We start from the raw sequence: 12,794 nt of genomic DNA, 5'->3' as shown, positions 1-12,794 counted from the left end.
GCGACGATGTATTCCTCTTTCAAGTGATAAGTAACTTACATTGACAATATTTACCGCCTTAACTTAAATTGGAAAAAATTATTCTCATAAGTCAGGAAATTAGGAACAGACCCAAAATATTATTTACATGTATGGGTTTGAAATCGAATTTAAAAATCACATCGTCCAACAACATTTAACGTCTTTGCATTTTAAATTTTCAGCCATGTTGTCGTTTTTATAGTTACCCTACTTTTTAATTTATTTTATTTATATAAAAAGAAAAGATTAAACAGTTGTTATAAACGTATTACATATATCAATCAAACTGTATCAATGTAAATATTAATCAATGGAGATATTATAAATTATGTCTTCAGTTTGTTCTACTTTTGGTCCACTATATTCTCAACAGAGTTATTTTCGTTAGTGGAAGAAACAGACGTTCTAATAAAATAACGCGTTTAAATTCGTGTCCAGAGATAACACGTTCGCTCAGTAAAATCATTACGTATTAAATTACAAGATCAGGAGCTATATAATATTATGTAGTTGTATTTAAGTATGTATTTTTAAGCAAACTTTGCAGTTTATATCTAATATTATGTTATTGTTATGTTGAAAAAAAAAAATTGATTTGCCTTTGCGCGAGCAAATTTAAAGCTGTTGTCAGTGGTTAGTTGTTGTCTGCAATCCAAAAATTAGGATGTAAAAAGTGCTGCCATATCCTTCCTATCTTTTCTCCTTGAATTTTTCGTTTTATTTTTATTGCCTTAAGTTGACCGACATATGTTTAAGAAACAATGTAGATGATTAGATGTATTGTGTATTAATTGGAAGGCTTATGGGGCGGTATGGTCGCATGGCGACAAAGCCTCTTAAATACCAAAATAAAAAAATAAAAATAAAAAATTCATTGCAAAATGAAATCTTATATCCATCCTTTATTAAATGCAGCTGCATCCACATTTCGCATGGTAGTAAATAAAAAAATACAACATTTTAAGATAATCGTACAAATGGTCGTTGTGTATTTTCCACGAATTTATATAATTTTATGATCTGTTTAATTGAGTACGCGAGTAAAAAAACAAACAGTCGAGAATCTCCTATCATTTGGGTATGTTCGTAAAAATTGGGATAAATTATAGCTTCTGACGTTTGTGTTGGCACTCACCCATTGTTATGTTTGATATACCATTAAGTGGCACGAATAAAAAAACAAATCTTTAAGAGCTACGCTTCCCTGGAACACATGCTGTAGATTTTTTTCCTTGACTTTTTTCCATACGCGATATGAAATTTTCCATAAAATCTAATATTTGTGAGTACGGGCTCATGTCCTTAAGATTAAACTTATTTGACTTAAAATAATATTGAAAGCATAAACGCACCTCCTCCTCCTATTTGAAGTCGGTTAAAAAACAAACAGATAAAAGACTTGATACATGCGTAAAATGGTAGTGATTTCACGTTGTAAAAAGATACCTCCCCTGCAGAGAAGCCATCAACATTAAGCTAATCTCAGATACGAAACAGATCAGGTGAACGACATAATTCGTCTTGACTTTGATTAATAAAAAAGTAAAAGAAAGTGCTTAAAGAAATTTATGAATTCATATAAATGTAACTGGCAATACAGACAGTATACATTCTAACGATACAATCTAAAAAACAAGAACAAATGACAAATGACTAAGAATGATCTTCTGTTTATTGTATTTTTGTAAAAACAAAACAAAAAGGACGAGGTCATTGAACTGTCTTCCATAAGTACGTTATTGCTTTTCATTAAAGGCGTAACCGGTGCCAATTTTCCGGCTAGTCCCCTCTCCGACATTCGCAGCATGACGTATGAAACGAAAGATTAATGCGTAGTCTTGGACAGATTAGGTTGTATTTCAACTAAGAAACTCGTAAAGGGCGAGTGCGTGCGCTTTGATGGTTCTTCACAAATGATATATGCCACAGCTTAAAAGCTTTGAGTGGTTGAGTTTGATTTATTATTATCTGAAATGATGAATAAATTAGTTACTCGTACCTTTACCCGTTCCCTCCAACCTACTCATCCTCTCTCATTATTTCTCGTCTCAATCCCTTTCGTCGGTGGCCCAGGGGTTATTAAGCACTTGATTTGTAATCTGCAGGTCCTGGGTTCGAATATCGCCATGTACCAATGAGTTTTTTTCGACTGTAATGTACATATGTAAATCGATAATCTTTAGATTTACATATGTACATTACAATCGAAAACATGTGAACAACGATCAAAGTTGAGTATGGCCTAGTAACACCTGAATTAGGGTAGTTGAGCCCCAAAGTGGGGACGTATATTGAACTGATGATTATGATGATCCCTTTCGTCTTTTCTGTTCGTTGCATTGTGCAAGACAATAATTGATAAATAATATATAATAAGTAATAAGAATAAGTAAGAATGAAGTAATAAGTAATACACATAAAAATACCGTATAAATCGATACAAATTTCTCTAAGCCGCTAACAATGACACGATATTGGCCAGCCATTCCATTTGATCTGTATTCTATAGACGTGTATATATTGTATGTGACGTATATTCTATAGAGAGACTGGATGTTGAAGGTGTCTGTAACAAAAACAAATGTATGGTTATTTTATAAACATAACGTGAACGGAAAACATATGTTAATACTTTTAAATAAACAACTTCTTTGTATTTCCGGGAATAATATTTCATAGTCGTACTATTGATGTAGTTTTGAGTAAGTTTAAATCGGAAAAATTCATTCGAGGCCATCAGATTTTATTTCATTTTGATAAAGATAGATAAAAATAATAAATATCTTATAAGAGCCTCTCTACTCTTTTTACAGTAACCATCACAAGTGTTGGGATTTCAAGACAATCAACCAAAGACTTTGTGACAATGTGCCTAAGAGTGAATTTTTTACCATGTTTTACATAATTATTATGAAATGAAAGGTGGCTTTCCATACATGGCTCATTAAGAACGGTAAACCTCTAACACCACTTCAAAACATCAATTTTTATTTAATTGCCGAGTTATTCTGTAAAAACCAAAAACAAATATATATGAGTGATCTATATAGTGATAGTCTATATACCTTTCATATAGTGATTTTTGGGTCATGTAGTAATTCAAAAATACTTTTCATTTCTTACTGAAATAACTCAAAGCTCATAGTACATATAAATATAAAAATCAATAACTTTCTGGTCATTATCAACATTTTACAGCTATGTAAAAAATGTTGTTCTTTTCAAGCATCAAGAGTAAATGTAAATCATAAACGGCTATACGAAAAACTGTCTGAAAGCGAGCACGCGCGATAAATGACGCAGCGAAAGCTCAGGGCGGGCGGTGGGCGGGGGACGCAGGGCGGGCGGAGATTACAGCACCGCACGCTTCGCTTGTTTACGTTGTGCCTGACCACGTTTTTGACTAAAAATACCTTTGCATCCTGCCGTTTGGGCCTCTCGTGATTGGCCGGCGTCTGCGCAGGAATATGAGGACTCGTGTACCCGCCACCCCCTTCCCACCGCCCCGCGCCCACGGTCCGTTATTTTATATGAAAGTAACCGAAAATCCGTTCTCGTAAAGAAGCAGAAAATAACCCTGAACGTTAGCAGCAGCAGTCCGCTGGCCAGTCGTGTTGTGCGTCTCACAGTGCTAACTAGTGACATTAAACATGGTTCTGGACACAGAAGACTGGGTAGGTGTCTGTCAACTTTCGTTTGCATATAATCTCCTTTTTTAATATTCAGTAATTCAAATCTAAAGCATATTCGTTTTACGGATTAAAAGATATAATAGGAATAAAAATAAAAGTAAAAAAAAAATAACATTTTCTTGTAAAGAAAAATAAAGTTTTTTTCTGTAAACAACACAATTCTAAATTACATCGAAAAATGTCTAAATTTATTTATTACACTGTAAACGATGTTGTATAATAGATGCCAAGCAATTGATAATTATTCTTGAATAATTTTTTAACTATTTATACTGAAATTGTAAAACATTTTTATTTCTTTTAAAATATGTTTACATATATTGAGTTTCAATACACCTTATTAATTGCTATCTTAGGAAATAACAAATCATAGTATTACTTAAATTAAAAATTAAATGTAAACAACTATAGGTATATTATTTTTAAAGCAAAAATTTCCAAAACATCGAGAACTTTAATTAAGAAATATTAGATATTTAAAAAAAATTGCAACCATAAACCACTTCATTAGTACATTGAAGTTAATTTGAAAAACTATTTTTTTTTTCTTCTTTTCATATTAAACTACTATATAAGAATATAACAGTAAGGACAAAACACGCCACATATTATGTAACCTCATCGAGAAATAATGATAATAATTTAGATTAAATATGCTATATATACGTTATTTTGTTTACAAAATGTTTTTTTTTATTCTTAAGTCTTATGCCTCTGGTCTGTGTTTTTAATTGAGTAATTACTTTTTAACACGATCTTGTAAATACTCTGTAGAGGCGAGTCCGAAATCTTGCAATACCGAGGTATCTATTTTTGTTTGAATTGCACGTAAAACAAATTTATTGCGTCTCGAAACACGCCTGCTCCCCAAAAACTTGTGCTATGACCTATATAGATCAGTTTACAGTGTGTGTGCTAACAATTTTTATTTATGTAAACGGACTACTATATATTTCTATTATATTTTTTAGGCCGATGAGCTGCCCCCAGAACAAATTGCCGGTGAGTAATTAAATAGATACAGCAATATTTACCAATCTGAAAATTCGTACAAAGTTGTAAGACCCTGAAAAGAGTTCGACGTTGTTTTTAATTCTATAACAAAACTTTCTTACTATACAGTTTTAGTTTAGTTCAGATACGAATACTCGTCAGTTGAAGATACATGACATTTTTAGAACATTTTATTATCATTTTACCTTTCTAATCAACGCAGAAGATTTCCTGGCAACATTAACTCTACCTTCCAAGAGTATCTTTTCACCCTTTTATCTGTTAATACAGATAAAGTTGTTAAGATATTTTTAACAATTTCGAGCACAAAATCTTGTTTTAGGTTTGTAAAACGAATGACGAATGTGAACTTACAAGCTACCTATCGTTTCTTTATTTTAGGCAGCAATATATGTATTTATATTTTTTTTTTGTTGTTATCACGATGTCATAGGAAATTCGCAAGCTCATATTTGGCCTCATTCCAAGAACTCAATGAGGCTTGACTTCATAAATTAAACAGACAGGAACCTCTTATAATAAATTCGTTCTACCAAATCTTGTGTGGGTTTAATTATTCTCACAGGAATAGAACAAAAATTCATATCGCGGGGTGTGGCAATTTACATATTATGTGGATATTGTAACATATTAGATGTAGTTGACCAAAGATTTATTGGAACGAAGTTCCTTATTAATTTTAATCTAGGAATTTTAATGGAAAAATCTTGAAAACGGTCTTCAGAAAAAACATAAATATCGAAAATTTTAATGATAATTTCTAACGAATACCTAAAACCTGAAAAAAAAAAAATCCGTTATCAGGTGGCAAACAAGCAAGCTGCCACCTGGATTCCGCTGAAATAGCGAAGCCACCGATGCTCCGAACGCACGAAAAGAGGAAATTTCCGATTCCTGTGCGTCCGTTCCACCGCCAAATTCACTTCCTCTTCCCATTTTAAGTAAAGGTTGGGAAGGGAACGTGGACTAACGCCGGTCTTCTGTCTGTCTTCCAAACTTTTGAACTTATTGAAGCTTATTTACTGTATTAAACAAAAACTATGTAATAAACATTTTAAGGATTAAAATCAAATATATGTTAATTTTGTATCACTAATGTTATCAATTCTATGTGCGAAAATGTGAACTGCTCAGTAAAAAGAAAAAATGTATTATAATTAGATGAAATTGAACAGAACACTATTTAAAACTAGATACATTAAATAGTTGCGTTACGAAATAACTATCCGGTTTCAATAACAGTTCTGAAAACATACATATTTATAAGCTTCAACGAAATCGATATTCACGGATAAAAATTATAGTTACATCAAAAGTTATTAGCTAATAATAGCTCATAATTTATATTAAAATCCTGGCATTAAAATGGTACATTTAACGTTCAAAGATTAAAGATTGTTTGTTATTAGCAGAAACATAACAGCGGGCAGGTTGTTTGGGCGAACGGTGGCGTGGTAACACGCTTGGAGTGAAGCCAACGGGCCGCAGTGTCAGCTCACGGGATACGTCATTGTTTAGTTCAATACCACGGGGAAAATTCTCCAGTTATTCCAGTTTACGTTAAACAATCCAATTTTTGATTGACAAGCTGTATACATGTATACTGAAATATACAGTATTTCGCAGCGACTTCACAAGGCTAGCAATACATTTTGACTCTACTGCGATTATTCTAGGTACAGTAAGGACTTTAATTTTGTCTCGACTCAACGTTTTCAGAATCTTTTCTTCAGTAAGTGGCTTTTTTTTTATATATTTGTTACTCAATTACTAATTTATAACACTTTTATCAATAGTATTCATCATATAGCATCTGATAAAGCCTGTCCGTGTTGCAGACAGACGCAAATTTATTTGAACAAGTGTTTAATCAATATTTTAATGTAATTATCAGATATGATGATTAACATGTTGTGTGACGCGTGTACACTATTTCTAGTTAGCCAAGTATTTAATATAAATCAAATGAAAATGTAAACATTAAGAATAAATGAGGCGCCAAATGCACTACGCATTCTAGTTCAATTTAATATTCGTAGTGTAAATTGATTAATGATGATATTTATTTTAATTAGCACGAACTTAATCACCTCGTCGCCAAAATATAATGTTATAAATATATACTATAAAGAGACATTTAATTTGTATCAATCAGTAAGTACTGGTCCATGGAATTAATTCGTATAGGTACAGTCAGGGCCGTTCGCTGTATTTTACTTTTAGAAATAATGTCTTGTTTTTTGCAACGAGACAAACTTCGACCCTCCCTTACAAATAACCAATAAGGTAGCAGTTACGGAAACGGCGAGATAGTAAAAAGCACCGACCGACCTTTTTTGTTTCGATACATTTAAAAGCTACCCCCTATCTATGTTCAAGCGAAAGACGGAATTCTCCCGATAGTACATATATTATAACGGTGGTTCGACAACAAATCGTCAAAATGTAGTTTGCTAAAATATGAAAATGACGGGATGGAAACCCAGTAATTTCAAAATCTACTCAACTATGCATTTTTAATTTTAAATAACTACGGATCTGTAGAATTATTTTCTTTGTTGTATTAAACATCAAGTGGAAGGTGAACAGCTGCAAATTTTTATTTTTATACTAAAAGATAAATACTTTTATCCTAGTCCTTATTTTTTTATTTTGTTCTAAAATAATTTTACATAAATTAATAATTAAACGATGGAAAGTTTAGCACCGGGAATATCGCACTCGCATCTCGGCACTCGCTTTATCTTTTTATGTTATATGTTCTATTATCAGAAGCGTTAAATATATTTCAATAAAAAACGGATAATGACGTTGATCTTGTCCTCGTTTCGTGTACCATGTCCCGATGGTAGGTAGATAATTAATAAACAGCTAAAATCTAGAAAGAAAGTAATAAAACCCATGAATCTTTGACGCGTCTGCCAAGATGTTGACGATTAAAATTAACAACTCCAACCAGGCGAAAATAAAAGACGAATTTTATAAAAGTATTCCCCTTGCCAAATTGCTATTGGACAGCTGCGTTCACAAGCGTACATCTTTTTTATCAGATGCAGATATTTTTACTTCGTACACAGGGTTGAATTTAATTGGCCAATAAATTTTTATTTTCAGTTACGGTAACAGGTGTACGTTTTATGAAGGAAAATCATATTTTCAAGCTTTTATTAACTTGACCTATATGCATCCAGTTCTTTGTATAATAATCCGCCTAATGTAAGATTATTTCGGCTAAATATTTAAACACTTCTAGATAATTTGTAATAAACATATCTTGAAAAGAGGAATATTTTTTAAAAACTTATATGTTATGAATAAACTTTAAAACTACTGAATCGATTTCAAAAATTCTTTTTCTATCATTTTAACTGTAATGTGAGATATAATATAATCAGGATAAAAAATTACCTTTGCCTTTTTTTGAACAAAAATAATCGAAGATGTCAAATTAGAAAAACAATGCATAATGTTAACTAATTTTATTATTTGGTATCTTTAAATTATTATTTTTGATTGTAGGATTTGAACCTTTCGAAATTAAGTTACATTGTGCTGAATACCAGATGGCATTTAAATAAAATCTTCAGAAAGAAAGATTTTTGTGATGAAAGAACATTTCAACATTGTATCGTCTACGCACGTCACAGGAAAGCTTCGAAAGAGTTTATTTTCGTTAGCAACATTTGATATCATTTTATTTTTAAACAAAGTGACGCACGCGCCCAAATCTCCGAGTCGGGGTAATCGAGATCAAACTTTATAACTGTCCACGATCGTCAGCGTCTATAATAAATTGTCTCGCCATCGTTTATTAAGATCGTAAATCACATCATATCCTAAAGATTGAGTTGCTAAGAAAACCCTAGGTATAGATAAAAAACGTAGTACTTTTGTATTAATTTTTTATACTAGTTCCTTCTAGTAAGCGTTGCCTTTGCGAATTTTACCACTTTGGTATCTTCGGCAACACCATGTTTATTTATCATAAATTCTGCAGTACTTTTGTTTTTAATTGTAAAAAATCTTGAAGTTACCGTACTGATTAATTGACATCACACGTGACAAAACAAAATTACAACTGAGGCCAAAAATTTGAAGGCGATGAACTCAATAATATGAACGCTATCATAGAAATAAATACTTTATTTTTAAGTTGTATAAAAAGAAACGAAACAAAGAAAGAAGAGAGATTATAAGGTGGCAAACGAGCAAGCGGCCACCTGAATTCGCTAAAATGCAGTAGCGACCGCTGCCCATAGACATCCGCAATTGCAGATGCGTTGCCTTCCTTTAATCGACGAAAAAGAAGACGCACAGAAAGAGAATATGTCCCTTTCTTATGAGTCACCCTCCTCCATCAAATCTTCTTCCGCTTCCCACCCTTTCCTAAAATTAGACACCCGGCATTACACTCATCAGACGAAACGCGGCATTACTTCCACTTTACGCCTGTCTTCTGTGTGGTATTGCATCGGGCGAACCGGTCCATTCTGGCAAATTGACAAATATTATCCATCAAAATTTCTTAAGCAACGAATGTGTTTTCAGCTTCAGGGAGAAGTTGATAAAGAAAATGAGGATAAATATTGAAGGAGTATTTAGACTAAGGCCATGCTAATAAGAAATACATATTCTACCTATATAATCTTAGCGTTCACTTAGGAACTAAGCAGACTAAATGCATGCCCTATAAAGAGCTTTCATAAACAAATGAACAATGGCTAAAATATATTTATGCAACTAGTGCGTATGCTAATATCGTGTAATGGTCGAAATTCGGTATTTCCATTGAATAGGTCATTTAAAATTTTGCATCCCCTGACACACTAATATTGACATTTAACATCAAATTGTGATTAAAAGCATTTTGTGTCAGTAATTTACAGTATTTGTGCGTGTTTTCGTTGATTATTTATCGGCGTCCTATTTACACGCACACGCAGCGCCGGTGCACCGCGCTCGCCGCGCCTGTTGCACGGAAATAGCTGCGTTGCACAACTTATTCGCACTGCATTTCGGAGCATTGAACCTCTGTTCTAATCCCATCTTCACCCGTCGAGCGGCCAGTGCGACCGTTTTTATTGCTACCGCTGCACCGCTATTGTCCTTAGAAAATTTGAAATCAGAAATTTATAAGTTTCGTTAACTGCATTTATTCAATTTATTTCCGTCCACCATGAGCATGCTGAACATCGAGGGTACGACGTTCAACGGTCTTGACTTTCCGGTATATTTTATTCGTATTGCGTAACCTCGACGTGGTATTAACTTTGTGCTATTTGTTCCAGTCCTCCGCAAGGCCTTCGACGGCTTCGACCACAACCGCTCGGGCAGCATCCCATGTGACTTCGTCGCGGACATTCTCCGGATGATGGGGCAGCCCTTTAACAAAAAAATCCTTGAAGAACTCATCGAGGAAGTCGATGCCGACAGTAAGTATTCACATTTATGTGAGTTTGAACTTGTGCCGTTCCTCACAAATATAAAAAAAAAAACAATAACATAATAATTTTGTTTGCTATCAGAATCTGGCCGTCTAGAGTTTCCCGAGTTCGTAACTTTGGCTGCCAAGTTCATTGTTGAAGAGGATGCAGAAGCCATGCAAAAAGAGCTCCGCGAAGCATTTAGGTTATACGACAAGGAAGGTAAGACAATTTACATTATGTTTAAATTACATTTAAAAAAGTTTCCAATTCAAATATCTATTATTATCTAGATCTATTATATCGTATAACTAAATTGAAGAGATCTTGATATTACTTTATATCAAATGTAAATTCTTTAGTTGCGCCTTCTTGACCATAAACTCACATGATTTTCGTTAATAACGTTATCAATATATGTACTACATATTGCAGTGTTATACTCCTTTAATCTCTATTTACTCCGTTTTTAATCCAAAGCGTTTGACAACAAAGGTTGTTTAGAGACATCTATAAGAAAGCAATTTACGAGCAAAAAAATTTAAAATAAAATTTTGCAGGCAACGGATACATTCCCACATCGAGCCTGCGCGAGATCCTGCGCGAGCTAGACGAGCAGCTCACAGACGAAGAGCTAGACGGCCTTATCCAGGAGATTGACACCGACGGTAGCGGCACCGTTGACTTCGATGGTAACTATACTCTTATGGATCCACATCAACTAAGCTACTTATACTTTACTTGATGTTCAACCAATTGTAAAATTTAGTTAATGTCAAACAATATTGTTCGACGACCGGACCCCGTATTCTCTAAGGCCCTTCGCACACAAGGCAACGTAAATCATCGAAACTAATATTGTATGGTTGCGTCGCGAAAATCGCGTTGCGCGCGCTTCGACTACAAAATTGTATCGTCGACGCGAGTTGTCTATTCGGTTAGTACAGGTACAGCGACTACATGTCAACTGTATAGATGTGCTCCACCATCTTGAAAATTACAGCGATTTTACTCACCACAATCTTGACAAATATGCAGGTGGCGAACAACTGACTTTGGCAATGACAGATAGAAATATGGGCGCTGTAATACACAACGTTAAATCATCGACGTGAATCGTCACGACTTTAGAAAATGTCAACTGTATAAAACTCTGCTATCTTAAAAATCACAACAAATTTTCTCGCGACGATCTTAACCAAATAGGTAGTGAGCGACTGGCTTTGATGACCTGTACAACATTGCATCGCGTATGTCGTTTAGCAACTTAAATCGCCGGGTTTCGAAGATATACGTTGCCTAGTGTAGGAAGGGCCTAACGACAATTTAGTAGCCAACCAATAAACAAGCAACAGCTATAGATACAATAGTGGCCATTCACTCAGTCTATTCTAACTAATTGTGTTTAATACCATAGTAACACCATAGTAATACCATAGTAACAGTATTTATATAATCATCTGGTATTTTCACAAATAGCATTACATTTTATACTTTTTACAGAGTTCATGGAGATGATGACCGGAGAATAAACACCAAAAATCAACGTTACTCTTTATTTATACTTACGGTTTAACTTAAGGATACCTTCTTACATTTCAATACTTCCACTTTTCGAGGCTTGAGGAACATTGGACACCAAAACATATAACTAAATCTGCAGCAACATATTGTATTTAATATAAAAGTATTATGTATGTATTGTACAAAATAATATTTGCTCTCGTTAATTGATGTGTGTGGCTGAGTAATGTTTATATCTACTTATTAATAAAACTTTTAATATACTATTGTAGTGTTTTATTTGATGAATTGACTTGTTTAACTCCCAGAGTTGGCGACGCTCGGTGGGGCTATTCTCGTATCACTGGATTATAGGAGGTCGGAAAAAAGTGTGGAATGTAAAAATAAATAGAAAATATGGAAAACATCATAACTGGTTAAACTAAGTTAAGCTCTTCAGAGGACACCTAAGTGAATTACAAATATGGGCTACTCTAAAAACTACAATGGTATGCATTTCACAGAGTAAAACATAAACTACTATCGTATGAGTCTATCTTACTAATACTATAAATGCGAATGTTTAAATGGCTGGATGGATGTTTGTTTGGAGGTATCTCAAGAACCGCTGTATGGATCTCGATGGAATTTGGTGTAGAGGTAGAGCATAGTCTGAAAGAACACATAGTCTACTAATTAAGTTTTTTTTTTAATTCAGCGCGGACAAACGCGGACAAAAGCTAGTATTCAAATAATTTCTAATCACATTTAGGAAGAACCTCGGCTAATATCGTAGCATCTTGTTTCGATTTCGTATCATGCTTGGTGATAAAATATGTAAATAAAAAATTATATTATAATTTATTTAAATTTTGTTAATGTCTTAATGTCATGTAATATTACATTTAAGAAGTAAAGTAATGAGTATTCCACTTTAAAGTCGTCTACAAATATTTCTTGATAATTTTGATGACATTTTTCTTTCGATTGGATACTAGCCAGATACGAGTTATAGGCTGTAACACTTTCAGTAGACCATTTTATTGCCGTTTTTATTTTATATAAATGTTTATTTTTAGAAATTTATCACAGGGAATGTGTATCAAAATATTTTCAATGGAAAGACAAAACTAAAACAATT

The 12,794-nt window shown here is 33.4% G+C and overlaps 1 protein-coding gene across 3 annotated transcripts; it reads left to right on the top strand.

The window, feature by feature from the left end:
• Positions 1–3,559: 3,559 nt before the first annotated feature.
• LOC106718547 (troponin C, isoallergen Bla g 6.0301) lies at positions 3,560–11,686 on the top strand. 3 transcript variants are annotated; one of them, XM_014512665.2, is made up of 6 exons: positions 3,560–3,695; positions 4,685–4,715; positions 10,016–10,159; positions 10,253–10,372; positions 10,711–10,842; positions 11,654–11,686. In XM_014512665.2, the coding sequence occupies exons 1-6, from the start codon at positions 3,672–3,674 to the stop codon at positions 11,680–11,682; spliced, it is 480 nt and encodes a 159-aa protein (XP_014368151.1). In that variant the 5' UTR covers positions 3,560–3,671; the 3' UTR covers positions 11,683–11,686. The 3 variants fall into 3 exon arrangements, with proteins under 3 accessions (XP_014368151.1, XP_014368152.1, XP_014368153.1); XM_014512666.2 differs by lacking the exons at positions 3,560–3,695; positions 4,685–4,715 and adding an exon at positions 9,756–9,940; XM_014512667.2 differs by lacking the exons at positions 3,560–3,695; positions 4,685–4,715 and adding an exon at positions 9,757–9,925.
• Positions 11,687–12,794: the final 1,108 nt, after the last annotated feature.

The sequence above is a fragment of the Papilio machaon genome, chromosome 4, assembly GCF_912999745.1.
Source record: "Papilio machaon chromosome 4, ilPapMach1.1, whole genome shotgun sequence".
Classification (NCBI taxonomy): Eukaryota; Metazoa; Arthropoda; class Insecta; order Lepidoptera; family Papilionidae; genus Papilio; species Papilio machaon.
This window is presented reverse-complemented; position numbering and strand designations above follow the sequence as displayed.

Coding starts and splice junctions, on each gene's coding strand:
- LOC106718547 (XM_014512665.2), top strand. CDS start 3,672: ATGGTTCTGGACACAGAAGACTGG. Junction 10,160..10,252: donor CGAGGAAGTCGATGCCGACA/GTAAGTATTCAC, acceptor GTTTGCTATCAG/AATCTGGCCGTCTAGAGTTT. Junction 10,373..10,710: donor TAGGTTATACGACAAGGAAG/GTAAGACAATTT, acceptor AAAATTTTGCAG/GCAACGGATACATTCCCACA.